Source organism: Bison bison, unplaced genomic scaffold, assembly GCF_000754665.1.
Source record: "Bison bison bison isolate TAMUID 2011002044 unplaced genomic scaffold, Bison_UMD1.0 scf7180017864134, whole genome shotgun sequence".
NCBI lineage: Eukaryota > Metazoa > Chordata > Mammalia > Artiodactyla > Bovidae > Bison > Bison bison.
The window spans coordinates 3392979-3413796 of NW_011494706.1; the positions used below are offsets into that span (position 1 = coordinate 3392979).

At 42.7% G+C, this 20818-nt stretch overlaps 1 protein-coding gene across 1 annotated transcript in view; it reads left to right on the forward strand.

The window, feature by feature from the left end:
• The window catches only part of SLC25A13 (solute carrier family 25 (aspartate/glutamate carrier), member 13), a 232099-nt gene that overhangs the window by 127818 nt on the left and 83463 nt on the right, over positions 1-20818 (forward strand). Inside the window, exons 6-11 of the mRNA XM_010839742.1 lie at positions 11318-11464; positions 13917-14055; positions 15052-15145; positions 15350-15434; positions 18786-18873; positions 19348-19506. Coding sequence (XP_010838044.1) covers positions 11318-11464; positions 13917-14055; positions 15052-15145; positions 15350-15434; positions 18786-18873; positions 19348-19506 — 712 coding nt within the window. The remainder of the gene's footprint in view (positions 1-11317; positions 11465-13916; positions 14056-15051; positions 15146-15349; positions 15435-18785; positions 18874-19347; positions 19507-20818) is intronic.

The window sequence follows — 20818 nt, forward strand, 5'->3', positions numbered from 1 at the left end:
AATGTATACCTATGGCGGATTCATTTTGATATTTGGCAAAACTAATACAATTTTGTAAAGTTTAAAAATAAAAAATAAATAAAAATAATAATAAAAATAAATAAATAAATAAAAGTAATCTGCACATAGGAGTTTCTAACAGCTCCTGTCTCTGAGTATCTTGGATTGCTCCCCATTGTGAAATACTTAAGTAGAAAGCTGTTGCTTGTTAACTGTTTCACCTATAGCATTTTCCAACTTGGCAAGTGCTTTGGCTTTTGTTGGTCTTTATAGTCACTTTAGGTGTTGTGCAGCGGCTATTGTCTCTGTATGAAAGATGAGCACATAGAAGCATGGAGTTTTCTGAATTTGTTCAAGATGAGACAGGTGGAACACAAGTTGGTTTTAATTTTCCTAAATCTCTAGCAGTGGTTTCAAATTTTGTATAATTTTTTTTCAGAAGTGATTATTTTAAAAAGGCTGTACCCTGGGCCTCTCTGTCCCCACAAGAGTTTGATTCAGTAGGTCTGGATAGGGCCTAAGAAGTTGCCTTTCAGACAAGCATCCTGAATTGTGACGTCCCAGATGGTCCGAGGGCTGCACACTGAGAAACGTTGATCTAGATGACAAAACCCTGATTGTTTAAAAGCACAGAATCTGGTGTTCAGGTCTCATCCTCAGGTTGATGAGGAGCTCAGAAAGCCAGATATGATGAGGTTGGTGTTTCAGAAGGATCACTCTGGCTGTTGTGTGGAAAATGAAATGGAGAGTCCTATGATGGGGAGAGGGAGACCAGATGGCCACTTTCCAGTATAACAGTTGGTAACAGTGATGAGTGGATTTCAAGAAAAATTAAAGGGATGGACCTGGCCAGGCTTGGTGATTTATTAGGATGGGGACAGGTACGCATATATGTAACTCATAGTTCTCTCCTGTATTTTAGGCTTTGGGCAAGTGGAAGGACGGTGGTGATTTACTGAGGTTGGGGGCAATGGGGGAAGGGGTGGAGGGCATGTGGATGAAGGGCTGTTAGGAGCGCTTTGCACGTAATCACTAGTGACTTGTGTGCGGTTGAGTTGTTTCCACCTCATCATCAGTTCCTTGGAGTTAGGGTCTCATAGGAGCCCTACTGATGGCCCCACACACCTGGGCATTTCCAAGAAAATTCTCTTTCCTTCATTTCACGGAGACAGGACATTTGTTTGTTTCTAGAGGCCTTCCTCCTCTTGCTGTAGGAAGAGGAGTCTTTCAGAAATTAGCAGTGCTCTAAATTGGTAGAGAGACCAGATATTAGTGTCAGGATTCCATTCGTTAGCCAAGAAATGGGACAGCTGACTTGGGAGAGAGTGGGGCTAATAATTCTTTCTAATGTTGTCTCGTCACATAGGGTTTAGGAATGAAGTTACCTGACCCAGCAGAAAGCCCTCATCACAAGGGTATGAGTGTCTATCACATTATTCAGGCCCTCCTTTTATCAGAAGAACCGTGACATCAGGAGAGGTGAATCATAGTTGGTGGAGCTAGGACTAGAACCTAGGGTTCAGAGCTGTGTCGTGTGTCCCAGATCAGCCATTCATATTCCTAAAAGCTTTTATCTTCAGATCACGTAAGCCCCAAGATAACTTTGTTAGATGCCAAAGATACACTCATGCAAATAACAACTGAACAATTTTGGTTCTTTGTTAAATCAAATTGACCAGTATTTTGGCTTATGGGTCAGCATGGCATACAGATCAACCCAAGTCTTTTGTGTAAAATGGGCATTTTGGTCCTAGAGAGCAGAGTTCTGGAAGTTGGCAGCTCCCAAGTCCTTCTTGAGGCCAGAGGTTCTCTGCTCCTAATCAGATGTTTTTCATCGTAGGTTTGTGACTGTGTATGTCAGTGTATACATAAGTGAAGTCACTCAGTCGTGTCCGACTCTTTGCGACCCCATGGACAGTAGCCTACCAGGCTCCGCTGTCCATGGGATTTTCCAGGCAAGAATATTGGAGTGGGCTGCCATTTCCTTCTCCAAGGGATCTTCCCAACCCAGGGATCGAACCCAGGTCTCCTGCATTGCAGACAGACGCTTTACCGTCTGAGCCACCAAGGAAGCCCCAGTGTATACTACTACTGCTGCTGCTAAGTCGCTTCAGTCGTGTCCGACTCTGTGCGACCCCATAGACGGCAGCCCACCAGGCTCCCCCATCCCTGGGATTCTCCAGGCAAGTATACTAGTTTAAGGCAAAATTTTCAACACAATGGGCTATCTTGTTAAAAAAGAAATTGTTCCCCCTGCTGCTACTCTAACATCACCAAACAAAAGAAACATAACCTTCAACCTCGGCAACATCAAGTTCTCAAGCTTTGGAACTGAAAGAGCATTTCAGGTGTTAACAAAAAATAATCCTTTGTAAGTAGGACTTGCTGAAGCCACGATTGTTTCAACCAGTTAGTGAACCGGTAACCACGTCTTTGCTTAGGATTGAGTAACCCAAGCCGTGTGTGCCTCCCCTGGCTCCCCCAGCTTGCCATCTGTATTAATTAAAATATCTAGACCATGGATCTTTAGTAGCCAGAGACCACGATTATATTTGCATTTTTAACACGCATGTGGTCTTTATGTTGATTTTAAGTTGGACCAGATGGGATCTGCCATACGGCTTTGGTCCTGCTTCATAAATACAGCACCCCTTGATGATCCAAGATGAAATAATGAGTAAAGGTGTAGCTAATGTCGTTTCGCTCTCAGCTTTTCTAAGAGATGAGATCGTGGTTTGTGTCCAAATAGCAACCACCGCTGGTTTGGCAATGAGTAATGAGAGGTGTGGGAAAAGCCTGGTCACTTGGAGACTTAGATGCAGGGCTCATCTCATTCACTCTGCACTTTCTGCTCTCTGGGCAAAGGAAATCAGAATTCATTGTGCTGTTGTGTCCGTGGTGCTTGTCAGCTTGCTGTTCTGTGGAGTGGCCTGTTGTGCAAGCTTTTACAGTAACATCCTGGTGAAAATGAACACACCATACAGCTGTTACCCACTGTGAGGTTTAACGTTGAATCAGGAGAGCCAGGAAATTGAGATGGAAAAGCTCTCTATTTGGTTGCCGCCAAGGTGTTGCTGTGTGGGCAGTGCCACATGCTACATGCCAAATAATTACTGCTTCTTGAGACCCTTTTTTAATTTTAATTTTTTTAAGACAACTTTTAAAATTAGAGGCCCCACCCATTGAAATGGGGATAAAATTTCACCCCAAACTCTGGAAGTCTGACTGCTTAGGCTGAATGTGGGCAGCACAGAAAAACGTTGCAGTGGGAACAGCTGCTTTCTCTACCTGCTCCAGTGCCAGATTCTCTTTTTGATTCAGTTTAAAAATATATGGATTTTTATTTTAACTAGAATTTTTTTCCTCTGAGTTAGCACAGGATTATGAAAATGATACTTAACATATTAAGCGGTACAGGTCCTGATACTTGATGTAATATAGAATTTATTTGAAATTGAGCAAAATATGATACCATATTTTGTAAGCAAACCTTCTTTACACCTTTTTATTCCTCGTTTTCATAAATAATTAACCTGCATTTTCCTCAGAATTCTTACAGCAACACTTTCCAAAGGAGTTTTTATGATCTTAACAGTATAAATTTGATACAAATCCTTGTTGATAGTCCCTGTTTTTATTAAAGTTTTAGATATTTATTTTTAATTTCAAAACTGTACAAAACACAAAAAATGAAAGGGGTCTTTTTTTGTGCTCCCCCCTCCCTGCTTCTTTGGTTCCTGATACATTGTTGAGGTTGAAACACAAACTTATGTGTCTGAATAGAAGTAGAGAGAGTTTCTGCATTCAAAGTATACCCAATTGGAAATTATTAAGGAAATGACAGGCCTGAACTGTTAGAAGCATGAACGTTAAGCCAAAAGTGGTGTAAGCCCTGTATAAGTGTATTTCTGTACAGCTAGCAGTTTTGAGCGACTTCACTTTCACTTTTCACTTTCACGCATTGGAGAAGGAAATGGCAACCCACTCCAGTGTTCTTGCCTGGAGAATCCCAGGGACGGGGGAGCCTGGTGGGCTGCCGTCTATGGGGCTGCACAGAGTCGGACATGACTGAAGCGACTTAGCAGCAGCAGCAGTTTTGAAGCGTTTGATTTTTTCCCCCCTTCCTATAGCATTCTGATGGTTGTGTTGAAGTTGCTGGAAGCTGCTAGAGGAGAAGGCGAGTCCATTAATCATTATGCCCCAGAAGACAGGGAACAAAAAACAGTTCACTGGCAAATGTAAAGAAAAAGGGAGCCTCCTTTCACGCGGAGGGGTAGGACCGCCTTAGAGGCCACGGCCCAGCTGTGTGCTGGTGCGGCCCCCTGGCCTTAGATGAAGGAGCCCCCTTCCTCTGCACAGTCCCTCCTGGCTCCATCAGCAGCATTTAGGAAGCACCCCGTGGCCTGTTACTGATAAGAGCCCTCTTTCTCCGTAGAGCTGTCTTCACCCCAGCTCTCTGGGTTTTCCACAGGGTCTCAGGCCCCTCAGATTTATCATCTGTACTCCTATAGGTATTGGTTCTATTTTTATCATCTGCCCACTCTTTCTGTGTATCCTAGGATGATCTCATCCATTGGTACAACTTTTTTTTTCTTTTTCCTTTTCCTTGTGGTTTTTATAGGCCTTCCCCTAAAAGGAATAGGAAGTCTGCGAAGGTTAAGAATACGGCTCTGGGGCCAGACCACCCCGCTGCACATCCAGCTTCATCCTTAGTGTCATGCGGCCCCCAGCTGGCCTTTCCTTGGTTTTTCCAGCTACAAAATGGAGGTGACGGGCAGCCCCTCCTTAGAAGGTTATTGAGGTGGTGAAGTAGGAAAATGCACTGTCCCTGAAGTATAACCTACACTGAATAACGGTAAACATGGTCTCTTGGGGGCATTTTTCCTCTAAAATTCTGTTGTCTGCATTTCCCAGATTTATATTTCCACATGTGCCTCTGACGTTTTTTGGTTTCTGCTTAACTTTTGTTTATAACTTAAGCTCATCTCCCTCCAGGTTTCTCCCTCATGGTCATCAACCTCATCTCTTTCCCCTGAAGCATTTTCTTTTGTGGCAGATTCTCCCATTCTCCAAGGTGAGAATTCTTTTAGAAACTCTTGTTTGATTTTTAGATATGAATCACCACCCAAACTTTTCTTAAAAATCTCTTTTCTAGTTATCTGTCCACATCACTTATGATCCCCCTTTAAGCTTTTGCCCAAGGCAGCGTAAGTTAGTAGTTAAAATCTCAGTTTTGGAATCTGGTAATACCTTGGTGTAGAGAGCGAAGCCTGGCTTTCTCCTCACTCTGTGACTTTGGATCAGTAACTTAACCTCCGTGAGCTTCAGGTCCCTCTGGGAGATGAAGATGTTATTACTTTACAGGATTATTGTGAAACTCGAATGAAGTACTGTCTCTGAAGTTCTTGGCAGAGCCCGCAGCCTGGAGGACGTGTTCAGGCCTTCAGTTGTTTCTGTCGCCCTCTGCCCTAACTGGTTTTCATCTCTCTGTCCCTCTTGCTGGTTCAGAATAATTTAGCAGAAGCGCTGTTCCTTACTAGGGATTTTTTTTTAAAGACTCCAGAGTACTTATATTGGAAGGGATTGGAGAGGGTTTTAAACCATTCACTTTGACCAAAATTAACGCTCCTTTTTATGAAGTGCCTATTGCACACGACGTCTAGTTTTACCACCCTGTACGGCATGGTGTTGCTGGGTGCTCCCTAAGCCCTGCCAACTTGGAGTACCACGACTGAGACTTGAGCTCTGCCCATTCCGGTCCCAGACTTAAGATTCTTATCATCATAACATCTTGCTTCCACGACCCCCTGTATTAAATAAAGCTAAATCAAAATAAATTCCTTGACATATGTTTCTCAGCTGGTAGTTGAACAGATATTTCCAGTGACTGGGAACCTGCTGTTTTGCACGGTAGCCCATTTCATTGCTGAATAGTTGTGCAGATTAAATACCTCTATGCTTTGTGCCAAAACCTGATCCCTTTATTTTCTCTCCACCGATTTTCTTTTGTAAAAAACAGAGAGGCAGTCTAACTTCTTTTTACCTGTTAGTCCTTTAAACCGTTAAATATTTGAATGTAACTATTGCTTCTCCCATTGTTCTCCCCTCTCCCGCACACAAGGCGAGTTGATCCGTTCTGGCCCCTTGCATTTGAAAATGACCAGTAGCTACCCATGCTTTGCACACCATGCATCCCAAAAGCTTTCCATCCCAGCCTTACCCTTTCGGATTCAGATATGTCCAGCCCTCACTGAATAGGGCTACATTTTCCTTAATCAGCTGTAGAGGTGTCAGAGGAGAACTTAGAAGTTCCTCTGCCGCAAGTAGCGAGCCTGGCTTGGTTTCAAAGGTCGTTCATTCTTGAGTTCAGTATTTATAGAGGCCCTGTGTTAGCTGCCCCAGGCCTCCTTACTGATCTTTTTCCCCCTCAGTCTTCTGCTTGTGTGCACGGCCGGGAGAGGGCCTTGTAGACGTGGTTTCTCTCTTCCAGGTTCTCCGCTGTTGTTAGGAAGACCGTTGTGGCAATCGCCAGCACATCAAAGACTTCAGCCTTAATGAAAAAATTTCGGAAACTATCTTGTTTTCTCATGAAAGTTGGCAACAGAAAAATCTAGGGCCTTAGAATAATTTAAAAGCAAATTGAAAGCTCATCCTCTCATAACTCTGAAGACTCCAAAGTGTCAAAGAGTGTTTTGTAATCCAGTTCCTGAGAGCAGCGCCACCCAGGCTCCCATGCAGTCTGGTGTGGTGTGAGGGGCAAGGTGAGGGCAGTGGGACCGCCTGGGCTTGAAGTCCGGCTTTGCTGTGTCCTGTCAGTGAGATCTCCATTTCCTCATCTGCTGCAGTAAGGTTAAGAGCGGTTCCTAAATCGGAGGGGTGCTGTGAACATTAAATGAGTCTATTACTACAGAGTACTTTAGAACAATCTGGCAGGTGATGCATGCTCACGAAATGCTGTTACTGTTGCTGTTTTATTGTTTCAGGTAATAGTTTTCATTTCCTTACCCAGAGCAAGAAACAGTCATGACATAAACAGATGTTCTTCAGAAGGCCGGCCCCATCTTCAGTAAGCTACTTTTAAGTTTAGGGAAACACATAGCTGAACATTTTTACTATTTCCTACTATTAATAGAGAACTGCATGATCTGCCTTCACGTTTTTCATGGAATTTATAGTGTTCCCAGTCTCTTAAGAACTGTTGGAAATGCATTCTCAAGTTCTCCGTTAGGGTTGAAAGTGCTTTCTTCCCCAATGATTGCGGGGTCCCTGCTGCTTACAATTAATTGAGCACCAAAGTGCATGGTGACGGTGTTCGTCCACGTTACCAGTGCACCCCCGTCCTGTAACGGGAGCATCAGCCCCCAGCTGGGTGTCCATTTCCCAGTTCAACATTCCGGACAGGTTGGTCTCAACGTGGTGGCTTCCTGCTCTCTGAGGAGGGGGAGCAGCCAGGGAAAGTGATACTGTTTTGGGTATAATGATCTGAGGATCCCCAAGACTACTTTAGTTGTAAACTAGGGGGAGTGGTAAATAACTGAACACCCGTTCTGGTATTGTCGAGAGTAATCTTGGCTTACGATAGTTTTAGCAGTGGGTCTGGCAATTCAAAGACTCTGTTCATTTACTTCCAATTGAATACATACTGTGGTCATTTTTCACTACAGGGTGTTTAACAGTTGGTTTCATCCTTCCCCATAAATTGGAGACATTTGTACAGAGGACTCCTTTTTGTTCAATACATTGTAATTTCTTCACTCAATTGGTTTTATACAATTTCATATCACTGATGATACGTCTGTGGTTTATTGAGTGCCTACTATATCTAAAGCATTCTGCCCACTCCGCAAGGAGGATGAGCAGGGCACAGCAAGGTGGGGGAAAGACAGGAATGCAAACAACTGATGATAATGTAGGATGGAATAAGACAAGTCTTATAATTGAGGGCCATGCAGGAGACCACGCGATCAGATCAGTTATTTTCAGTTAGGAGGCCTGGTTATATTTACATAAGTGGTGGCATTTGAGCTACCAAGTAGGAGGATTTCAGGAGCTAGAGAAGAAGGCTACGGTCTGTGCCAGGCGGAGGGAAGAGTGTGGACAAAGGCCTGGGTGTGTGGAAGGTCTGGCTGGGCTGGGCCTGGGTACTGGAGACCAGGCTGAGAGTAACGCCTTGTAGTGTCTCAAGAGTCTTGCTTTGGAGACAGATCTTTATGATGAAAGGGTTCGGGCAGAGGTGGTAGGAGTCAGGTTTGAGATGCTTAAAGGCAGCTGTTGACGTGTGCAAGGGGCATGCAGAGATCAGAGAGAGCGCTAGACTGAAAAGTTGGGCTCATGGTGGCCATTGAGCCATGTTCTGAGGAGGGCTTGAATGTGTGGTGTCAGGAATGAAAAGGAGAAGATGCATTTGAGTGAACGTTCAAAGGTCTAAGTGACTTAATTTAGTAACTGGTTTACTCTGAGGGAAAGAAGCTTGAAGAATTGAAAATGACCATTTTCCAGGTAGATGACCAGGAAAACAAGATGCTAATAGTGAAGTTTGGGACACAGGAGAGAGACAAGATTTGAGGCCTGGGTGGGGGACACCCAACAGCATGTTGAGTGACGTGGAGTTTTGTGGCCTTTACAAGATACCCCATGGGTAGATTCTCTAAGCTGTCAGGGATTCTGGTGCAGAAGATAGGAGTGAGACACTTGGATCTGGGAATCAAGACCCATGAGAGGTCTTAAAAGAAGACCTAGGGAGGGGAGTTCTTTGCGGAGGGGAGTTCTTTGCAGAGGAGAGTTGATTTAGGACCCGAGGACAGAGGGCTGATTGGTGCCTCCCATTTAAGGAGTGAGTGGAAGAGGCACTAGAAAGATTAGGTCCCAGCAAGGGTTCCAGCAGGGATGGGCTTGGCCAGCACTGGCAGATGGTGTAACTGAAAAGAGGCTTTTCAATAGAATTAGAACTCTGGTTCTTACTGTTGTTTTGTCTTTAAAAAGGTTTTATTGTAGACACTTTCAAACTGCACAAAAGTAAAGGTAAGGGAATAATGACCTGCCATGTTCTCACTCCAGCTTCTATCATTTTCAGTATTTATTAACTCCTCATTATCATCTAATAAAGTTTATTAAACTTCAGACAATTTAAGGTCCTCAAAACCCTTATCCATGATGCCTTTTCATTTCATCGAGATGAGATCTCACTCCAAGGGCCCATTTGGGAAATGGGCAGAGTGTTGTGAGGAAGAGTCTCTGCAGAAGGAATGCACCCCCTACATGGCACACGCTGGGTTCTGATGGGAGGCTGTGTTTTATTGTGTGTATACACTTATCTCCGGGAATATCAAAACAGATCTTAAGATTGGGCTCTCTATCCACAGATCATACGAATTAAAACATACATCCAGCGGCACTGCCTCAGTTTGGCCATCTCTGAGCCACGTACCATCCAGTTCCTGATTTTAGAGCATTGGTCCTCAGTTGGGACATAAGGCCCTCCCTGAAGACATTCTTGATTGCCGTGGCCTTGGAAAGGGGCTGTAGTATCTGGTGGGAAGAGGGTAGGAATGCACAGAAAAGCCCACATACAAAGGCTTCACCCACCCCCAGACACCAGTAGTGTAGAGGAATAGCATCTTCCGGAGCAGAACCACCCTTTTCAATCTGTTGTTACATCACGTGTTTGTGAACTACGTTACCATTAAGAACTTTTCTCTCTTCTTTGGGGAGAGGTTAATGTCCTTTTAACTGGTTTTCCTTTGATCACTTGCATCACCTAAGCAGGGTTTGGCCAGATCGTTGAGCGTGTGCTGTTCTGTGCTTAGTTGCTCAGTTGTGTTCGACTCTTTGTGACCCCGTGGACTGTAGCCCTCCAGGCTCCTCTGTCCATGGGGATTCTCCAGGCACGTATATACAGTGGGTTGGCCTTGGCCTCCTCCAGGGGATCTTCCCAACCCAGGAACCAAACCCAGGTCTTGTGCATTGCAGGCAGATTCTTTACCATCTGAGCCACCAAGGAAACCCTCTTTGAGCCTACCAAGCCTCATTCTAGTTTTTATTTTCCTCGTGTCTTTGGACTCGAACAGAAGTGATTTGGTTTCTTTGGGTAAGAGATTTAAGGGGGGGATGTACTTTCTCAAGACACATTCACCAGTCTGAGCAAAGTTTCCTCTTTGGAAGGAGATAATAACTTGGGGATGCTATTGAACAAGTGTGGGGCTCGGTAATTCAAGATATAATGTCTGTTTCTTCACCCTGATTTGAAATTGAACACTCATTTATCAGTTCAGTTCAATGGTTCAGTTGTGTCCAACCCCATGAATTGCAGCATGCCAGGCCTCCCTGTCCATCACCAACTCCTGGACTTTACCCAAACTCATGTCCACCGAGTCAGTGATGCCATCCAGCCATCTCATCCTCTGTCGTCCCCTTCTCCTCCTGCATCCAATCCCTCCCAGCATCAGAGTCTTTTCCAATGAGTCAACTCTTCGCATGAGATAGCCAAAGTACTGGAATTTCAGCTTTAGCATCATTCCTTCCAAAGAACACCCAGGACTCTTCTCCTTTAGAATGGACTGGTTGGATCTCCTTGCAGTCCAAGGGACTCTCAAGAGTCTTCTCCAACACCACAGTTCAAAAGCATCAATTCTTCGGCACTCAGCTTTCTTCACCGTCCAACTCTCACATCCATACATGTCATTTATAGTAACTGAGAAATACAAATAATTTCACCTTTTTTTTTTCTTCCAAACTTTAAGCTTTTTATTTTGTATTGGCAATGGCACCCCACTCCAGTACTCTTGCCTGGAAAATCCCATGGATGGAGGAGCCTGGAGGGCTGCAGTCCATGGGGTCGCTGAGGGTTGGACACGACTGAGCGACTTCACTTTCACTTTTCACTTTCATGCATTGGAGAAGAAAATGGCAACCCACTCCAGTGTTCTTGCCTAGAGAATCCCAGGGACGAGGGAACCTGGTGGGCTGCTGTCTATGGGGTCGCACAGAGTCAGACACGACTGAAGTGACTTAGCAGCAGCAGCATAGCTAATTAACAATGTTGTGGCGTGTGTGTTAGTTGCTCTGTCACATCCGAGTCTTTGCAACCTTGTGGACTGTAGGTAGCCCATCCATGGAATTCTTCAGGCAAGAATACTGGAGTGGGTTGCTATTTCCTCTTCCAGGGGATCTTCCTGACCCAGGGATCAAACCCAGGTCTTCTGCACTGCAGGCAGATTCTTTACCGTCTGAGCCACCAGGGAAGCCAATGTTATGATAGTTTCAGGTGAACAACAAAGGAATTCAGCCATACATATACATTTACCTTCTTTATTTGTAGGAAATACAGCTGGAACATGCAAAGCAAGCCTTTGTTCAGAGGGACAATGCCAGAACTGGAAAAGTCACAGCCATTGACTTCCGGGATATCATGGTCACCATTCGCCCTCACGTCTTGACGCCTTTTGTAGAAGAATGTCTAGTAGCAGTAAGTAGGGGGTGTTGTTTTTTAATTTTTACTGGAGTATACTTTAATTTACAACATTGTCCTCATTTCAGGTATGCAGCTGAGGTAATCAGGTGTACATATTTGTGTATCACCTCTTTTTAAGAGTCTGTTTGCATAGAGGTCATTATAGAATGTTGAGTAGCGTTCCCTATGCTGTGCAGTAGTTATTGTCTCTTTTATGTATAGTAGTGTGTATATGTCAGTCCTATCTCCCAATTTATGTCTCCCCCCAAGTTGTAATTTGCCCTAATGAAATACTTTATTCTATCTGGTATAAGCTCAGTAGATAAGGAATTGTAAGAACAAGTCTTATAAATTATGTAGAGTTTTTTTCTGTTTAAGCACTGACATTTTCTTCTTTGCTCAATGGTATTGCATCCATTACCAAAGTTACAGGAAGTGCTTTGTGGGTGTTAGTGAGTATCTTAATTTGTTACCTGGATAGTATGAAATATCTTAAAGAAATGTATTAACTAGAATTTTTAAAAAAAAGGAAAAACAGCTGTATAATTGCATGTTAGTTTGCTTTATATTTTGAGATATGGCAAATGCTTGTCTTCACTTCTACAAGTTCTCCAAGAAAAGGTATTTTAAAATAAAAACCTTAAAATAAAAAAAAAGTGCACATAGATATATTTGAGGAGTCGGCAGAATAGCAACTCTAAGCCTTGGATTCAGTCATTCATGCGCCCTGTGTGTTGAGGCAACAGTGGCCCATGTGGTGGGCAGGTCTCTGCTGCCCTCTGTTGTGGAGCTTCTCCTCTAGTGGGGGTCCAGCCACTCTTCTCCCTCATGGTTCCTGAGGGTATCCTGGAACATTCCATGGTGGTGGTTCCCAAGCCTTGATCATGGAGCTTAAGAATCATCAGGGATTGTTATTAAAAGTGCATATTCTGAGGTCTTTTCTAGGCCTGCTGATCCACCATCCACAGTGGTGATCTGATTTCTTTTTCTTTAAAATTTTTTTTTTTTTTTCTCTCTAATTTTATTTTATTTTTAAACTTTACATAATTGTATTTAGTTGCTCATTTTTGCCTGTGCTGGGTCTTCATTGCTGTCATGAGTTTTCTCCAGTTGCTGTGAGCGGGGCTGCTCCCGGGTTGCGGTGCACGGGCTTCTCCTGGTGGTGGCTTCTTGTGTGGAGCACAGGCTCTGGACGCTTGAGCTCAGTAGCTGTGGCACCTGGGCTTAGCTGGCCCACAGCACGTACGATCTGCCTGGAACAGAGACTGAACCTGTGGTGCCTGCATTGGCAGGCAGATTCTTAACCACTGGAGCACCAGGGAAGTCCTCATATCTAATTTCCAAAGCTTATCGGATAATTGTGATGATCCCCTGGATTTGGGACCCATATGCAATGGTAACTCTTCTTGTGTTAATCCCAGGGAGAGGACTTTTTGAATGTTTCACCGTCATCTGAGTTTCCCATAATGCTTACCTTAAGTGAGAACTCAGAGTAGCTTTTCCTTTTTCCTCTTTATTTTCACTGGTCCCTCTTTTTGAAGATAATGGTGTTCTAATAAGGCCTTCCCACTCTGGCACGCTGGCTCCTTCTCTTGGTCCTTCCCTTCCCTAGCCCAATCTAAACTCTCATGTCAGCTATTTCAAACGTTTATGAAGTGAAGATTTATGTGGTTGTTACCTTATAAAGAAGTGCTTTCCTAATAAAAATATTTTGCCTTGTTAGGGAAGGATAGAATTTGAAACCCCAAATTGAAGTTCCATTTATAATGGACATGCTGTCTGTTTCCCTTATCCCTGTGAAGAAATATGGTTTCTTACAAATTCTGATTATCAAGAGTCCTGGCCAGTCTTAACCCCCATCAAAGCATATGACATCTCATAATTTTATCATAATGTGCTTGTTTGCTGGAAATCCTACCAATACAAAGTATGTACTTAAATGATTATTTATTACTACTTATAAGTAACTTGACAAATCATGATATTAATGTTAGATTAACCACTTCTCATAGCATGTTGTGTTGGTATAATAGTTTTGCATGCATAAGTATACACATGTGGGCATGTGTATAATAACAGTTTTGCATGTCTAAGCTTTTAAGAATTGCTCATTAGATGAAATAAACAAACTTATAAAACATTTCCAATGGAAATTTGAACTCTGTAAATTACTACTGGTCCTGTTGTTATAATCCTACATGTGTATTTATTTAGTTTTCTAGGACCTGTGTGTGGAGAGTACAAGTTCTGGTCATGATTAGTTGCAGTTACTTCTAAAAATCATTTATAGCTTTTTTTTTTTTCTTTTAATGTGAAAGAAAAATACTTCTGGCCACTTTTTGCTATACATGCTTTTTTGATTACTTCCAAAACTAGCATTTGATATACGTACTTCTGAATCTTCTTCATTCTATAAATCCTTTGTTTATTTTTCTTCTCCCCCCCTCTTATTTTCAACTTATTTGAGGCTGCTGGAGGTACCACATCCCATCAAGTTAGTTTCTCCTATTTTAATGGATTTAACTCGCTCCTGAACAACATGGAACTCATTAGAAAGATCTACAGCACTCTGGCTGGCAACAGGAAAGATGTAGAGGTGACTAAGGGTGAGTGCGACTAAATCTGGATTCTTGCCTGCAAGTGTCTTGGTGAAGTAGTATTAGAGGGAAGAAGACAACCCAAAGTTCATGTTACAGAGTTTTCTGTCCCTAGTTTTCTGTCTCATTGACACATATTAACCATTTGGTACTTGTGTGTTCTCCACTCTGAAACAAATGAAACAATTTTCAGCACATTTTAAATAAATCCAAGGCTGTCTTTGAATGAGGGACTCATGTAAAGTTTCTCGTGTGTGCGCTAAGCCTCTTCAGTTGTGTCCCACTCTGTAATGCTATGGGCTGTAGCCCACCAGGCTCCTCTGTCCATGGGATTCTCCAGGCAGGAATACTGGAGTGGGTTGCTGTTTCCTCCTCCAGGGGATCCTTCCTACCCAGGGATTAAAGCCATGTCTCTTGAGGTTGCCTGCATTGGTAAGCAGGTTCTTTATCACGAGTGCCATCTGGGAAGCCCCCAAAGTTTCTTAAATATTTTCAAATCTTAATGAAACCTAAACTGAATTGACATCCTCTCAAATGACCTTCGAAAGTACACAAGGAATTCTTAAAATTATACTGCTGACAGTGTGTGCTGATCAACAATCTTTGATCAAGATATCAGCATTTTAATGGGATTTTTTTTTTAAAAAACAAGAATTCCCTTTGGAATTCCACAGCTTCATTAATATTATATCCTGGGACCTATGTGTATGGAATTCCATATCTCCTTCCTGGTTTTCCCTGACTTACAATCTGAATGGCTTCCTGTGTCATTTATTCAAAGCCTTCAGGTGACACCAACCTTTTAAAGTCACTATTCGAGCAAGCATTCTGCACACTCTTTCCAGATGAATGAAAGAGTTCTTACCCCATTTGGATTGACTTGAATTCTGTGACTGTTAATAATAAAGTTTGGTGATGTTCGCTCATTCCAGTGCCTTGAGTTAATGCTGCATTTAGTGGCTATTCCTTCTTGAATCTTTCCCTTTTAACTCTTTTTCCATACAGAGGAGTTTGTTCTGGCAGCTCAGAAATTTGGTCAGGTTACACCCATGGAAGTTGACATCTTGTTTCAGTTAGCAGATTTATATGAGCCACGGGGGTAAGTTGGCCTTTTTTTCTTTTAATTAGCTTAATAAAGGGAGGTTGGGAGGTGGGAGTAGGGGGAGGGCAGCAATCCTGGAGAAAAAGAAACCAAATTAAAGATGACTCTGAAAGGTGGGAAACGAGAAGAGGAACATTTCACAATTCCATACCTTAAATTTTAGTTTGTTTTGTTGTTGCTTACGTTTGCTTTTCTTTCTAGACGCATGACCTTGGCCGACATCAAACGGATTGCTCCTCTGGAGGAGGGGACTCTGCCCTTCAACTTGGCTGAAGCCCAGAGGCAGGTGGGCAGAAGGGTCACACATGCTTCCTGGTGTTGCCTTGATAAGGCCCCACAGCCCCTTTTCACTTGCAGTTGCCTTTTCAGCACTGGTTCCTGACCTACTGTTTCTCTGTTTTGCAACAAAAAAGAAAACCAGACCATTTCGAAAGGCTGGAAAGAGTACTTACTTAGAAATGTTCTAAGTAGCAGATAACTGGCGTTTGCTCTGTTCTGCAGAAGATGGGGTGATTTCTTAGCTGCATGGGAAGCCTCACCCTCCCCAAAGAGGAGGAAGATCTTTCCTCCTTCCCTCAGCCTCAGGCTGGCAGAGCTGGGGCCACAGACTGCTTTGGGTGTCACGTCCCAGCATCATGTCGAGAGACGAGGGCCGGCTCTGCCTCGCAGAGAGGAGCTCCATCAGGGCACCGCCTGACTGCCATGCCTGCCGTTTTTCTGAATATCAAAATGAGATAATTTTGTTTAGTCTGGAGTCATAGTTTGAAGGCTTTTAGACCTATTTTCTTTGTGAAAGGATTCATAAGTTATGTGGAAACAATTTGAGGAATGCTAAATTTTATTTTATGGTTAACAGAAACCAATCTCTTGAAGTTGTGGGAGTCAGAAACCTAAGACTTGGGACCTCCTTATGCTTAACTCTTGCTCGACTTTCTATAGATTGGGATTAGAGAATAAAAGCCTTCAGAGCGTCTGTTGTGCTTCCACGATGTTTGTAAAATAAATCCCCTCACAGACGAGCGTCGTCGTTTCAGAAAAATACCTCCTTTAAGGCAAAGCCATCTCTGAATCCTGTGAGACTTAACAGTTTTTGGCTGGGAGCTCCGGGTCTGTACTGAGACGCCAGTTTGACCACAATGGGTTGATGCGGGCTGCATTTTTAGGACGGGCAGGCCTGGAGCCAGGACGCCCTCCTTTCAGCTCTTTCCTACCCGATGGCAGCAGCGGGGTCTGTGTGCAGCGTGGTGGGCGTGCGCTCAGCAAACCCTCGCTAGGCACCTCTGGAAAACCAGCTGGTCGCTGTTAAAAGAGGAAGCCGATTTCCCCGAGTGCAAGAGAGAGGAATGTGGAATCACATGGAAAGGGGGACACAGCCCCGCTGTCCCCTCCCTATGATTTTTAAACACCACTTACCAGTTGATTATCTCTTTGCCTCTGTGCTACTAGCTCCTGTAGAAATTGGGGGATTAAGAAAAAGCAGAGAATTACAAAAAAAAAAGATTCCTTCTGTTCTCCTGTGACAGTGGTACCCCACAATTTCTCCTCTATGCCCTCTGCAGCTTTAGCAAGTTTCTGATGGGTGGTGCTTATTGATCCTGTCCATGAAAGGGTTCGATGAGACTGATGAGGTTTACAGCAGGAAATGATTGGCTGCTGCTTGGAGGTTCAGAGCAATTCACTGGGGCCTTGCCTGGAATATTCTTTACTTATGTGAACCCTGGCGGGCCTGACAACATTGGCAGATGCAAGCAACAGAGGTCACCCGCCTGCCAGGCTAGGGGGCTAACTCTTCTCCACGAGAGAGGAGTGTGGGAAGAGGAATCTTTCTAGTATTCATTTTGTGAGGATGGTACATTTCTAGCTTCAGAAAAGTTATCTGAAAGTCTGGGGTTTTGTCTGTCTTTAGATGAATTAGTGTTAGTGGTAGGTATCAACCCATTGTTTGCAAAGTATTTTCACTCACTGTTTTGATGCCAGAACCTTTTTTCGTATTGCCAGCTTATATCTGTGTACATAAAGCAGTGCCTTTCTTACCGGCACATCTGTCAAAATGAAGTTACTGTGCATAACAGGTATAGATGGAAGTCATCCATCTTTATGGGGATACCCTTGGAAGCACCCATGGCATTTGCAGAAGAAATCTTTTACTTTCTTAAAAATGCATATTGCTGCATAAAGCTATTTTCAGTTCATTTTGAAGGAGATTCCAAATTATCTCATTGTATTAGAATTGTGCTCCACTAACAGCAGCTAAAATTCAGTGGGTTGGTAGTTGGGGTGGGTAATTATTTTCATTGTTCACCAATCTTAATTTTCATGGCTTATGAAAAAACAAATTTTATTGAATGTATTTATTCACTCAACAGGTATTTATTAAGCACTAACTATATGCCACCCTCATGTGACAGCTCTGTGTGACATAAAATTACTGTTTTATTTATGTAGACAGAGGCGTGAAATACTCTAAAACTTTCTGACATCAAAAACACCATAAGAATAGTAGGTCAAAAGAACACTAATAATAATACAGTAACTGACTGGCCCGAAGTATGAATTTAGAAGAGATGGACAAAAAAGAGAAAATATCAAATCACCTGTAATATAACCACTTAGTAGTAGCCACTATAAATAATTGAGTATCTCTGGGTGATGTGGCAGCTGGCACGCTAGTGTTATTTTCATATGCATATATACACCAAAATAATTTTAATGAAAAGCACAGCATATTCACACACAGTCTTCAACACTGGTTTTAAAAGATAATCATGAAACATTTCAAGCAGTTTAAAAGGTAGACAGAAATAGATAATAAATACCTGTCTACGCACCATATTGGTTTTTAGCCTGCTTTTTCTTTATAATCCTGGATGCACACTTTTTCTGAGCATTGAATATTTTTCACAGTATTGTTTTTTAATGGCATGCAATTTTGTTTTAGAGCTATAGCATTATTTTTAACCAGTCCTCTGTTATTGGACCTTTGGGTATTCTCAGAGGTTTTGCTCTTAAAATGGTACTGCTTTTTAAATTTTTTTTTTAAAACAGTACTGCTTTTTATTATTATTGTGGCTTGATCCTTGTTTATATAGACGATTATTTTCTAGCCTAACTTTTTAGAAGTAGAATTGCAGGGTCAATTTAAGCATTTGTACATTTTAAGCGTTGAGTGTGTATTGCCAAATTTCCCTTCAGTGTATACTTGATTAAATGGCAGATTTGAGAAGCCCTGTTTTTTGTCATCTTCTGCCAGGTTGGGCATGCCATTAAAAACAGACAAAACTCCCCAAACTTACCAGTTTGACAATTTGTTGAAGAATGATGTCTCATTAATGGTTTTAAATTTATTTCTCTTTGATCACTAATGAGGATTGAACATTTGAAGATGAGTTCATATTCATAACATTTTGGGGGACACAGTAGTGTCTTTCATTTAAACTTGATTTTAAAAATTGACGGCAGTAATTACTTTTTATTGAATTTACAAAAATCTAACCATACCTTCTTCCTCTTTGACATTTTAGCCGTATCGTGAGTTTAAGAATGCAGTTGTAATTTAAAAATAAAATAACATGCTCATTTTTTTTTATTTCCTTTCCGTCTCCTGTCTTCCCACTCTGCAATTCCTGTGTACGCAAAGAAGAAGGCATCAGTTGATTCATCTCGACCAATTCTCCTGCAGATTGCGGAGTCAGCCTACAGGTTTGGTCTCGGTTCTATTGCTGGAGGTGAGTCATGGATGAGTGCAAATTGTTCATTGTTATTCTTCTTTTTCCTCTGATTTTTTTTCCACTTTGAAATATCGAAGGAAACAACCTTCTCTGGTCTTTTCCCAAGCTAGTTACCAAATCTGTATCTATGTGATGGGGTAATAGCAAAGGGAAATTTTTCTTCGTACCCTGCATTTGATCAGGGACTTAGAAGTAACTTTTTCTTCACATCTGTCTGCAGATGGGCTTCTAGATATTGGTTAGTAATGAGGCTAGGCTGTAGTGATCTGCTTTTTAAAATTTGAACTCAGTGGTATCCTTTTATCAGGAGACCCTTGAGTGAAAGCCACTGTGGTTTATTAAGGATGTAGAAAGTTCATTTTAAAATTTACATGTGCACAATTTCTTTATTTCAGCAATCTTATCTTTGACCACCTCCTTCTTTCCTGTGACCTTAATTTCTTCTGAATTATTGGTATTATTTGATTGTAGCTGTTGGAGCCACTGCGGTGTATCCTATCGATCTGGTAAAAACTCGAATGCAGAACCAACGATCAACCGGCTCTTTCGTAGGAGAGCTTATGTATAAAAACAGCTTTGACTGTTTTAAGAAAGTGCTGCGCTATGAAGGCTTCTTTGGACTGTATAGAGGTTAGTGCCATGTGCTAAATTCATGAAAGGTAAAATAGTAGTCAGAGGTTTGGTTTTTCCATCTGAATGCCTGAAATGTATTAGAGAGACTGTGTTAAAATGGAAATACAGCAGATTCTCAATTATCCATGCTGATGGGTGTAGGCTGGAGGCTCTAGGGCATGGCGAATCAAAACAGCCCATAATCTGAAAGCCATTTATATTGCTCTGCAGTATGTTTTGTTTCTTAAAAATAATTATTTTTATAAACATGTCCAGTAAGTTTTTAAAAGACTCATATTGTTTGTGTTCTTGAAATAACTCTACTCACCAGTTAACAGGGAAAGGCAGCTGGGGGATAGGACAGAGCTTACTTGGGACAATGATTCTCCTTGAATATTCCACAAAATCGTCCATCAAGCCTCTAACCAGGGGTTCAGTGCAGCCCTCCTTCCTTCACTGTATTTTTTTTTTTTATATTAAAAATTTTTCATTATAGAGTGTAGGCTCTCTAGTTGTAGCATTCAGGCTTAGTTGCCCTTAAACGTGTGGGATCTTAGTTCCCTGACCAGGGATCGAACCTGCATCCCCTACATTGGAAGGTGGGTTCTTAACCCCTGGACCTGCAGTGTGTGTGCTCAGTCACTTCAATCGTGTGTCCTACTCTTTGTGACCCTATGGACTGTAGCCTACCAGGCTCATCTGTCCTTGGGGTTCTCCAGGCAAGAACACTGGAATGGGTTGTTGTGCCCTTCTCCACGGGAGCTTCCTGACTCAGGGATCAAACCTGCGTCTTTTTTGTCTCCTGCTTCAGCAGGCAAGTTCTTTACCACTAGCACCACCTGGGAAGTGCCACCCCCCCACACCTCAAATATTTGTTTATTCACTTGGCTGTGCCTGGGCTTAGTTGTGGCATGTGGGATCCAACCGGGACCCCCTGCGCTGGGACCCCGGAGTCTTAGCCCCTGGGCCATCATTCAGTGTCTTTTTCTGAGTTAAAGCTGCCACTTTCCCTTCCTCAGACTCTGTCCCCAGCGGAGTTGATTCACATGCCACTCTAGCCAGGTACTCCTCCTCTATCCAGCTGTTCTTTCAACATCTGAGGCTCATTTAAGCAACAAGAAAAGTAACAAGAAGTATGTGATCAAAAGGATCATCACAAAGGACCCCACAGACACTGACTGCTTGACCACTGGCCTAAAAGCCATGACTTAACTTCCCAGCCCCTCCGTCTGTGATTGCTTTGCATAAAGAGAAAAGAAGTAAAGGTATCTGCCTCAGCTAAAATCCAGTGTTGTGAGACAGTTCCAGCTGAGCCACGTTGCCGTTTGGC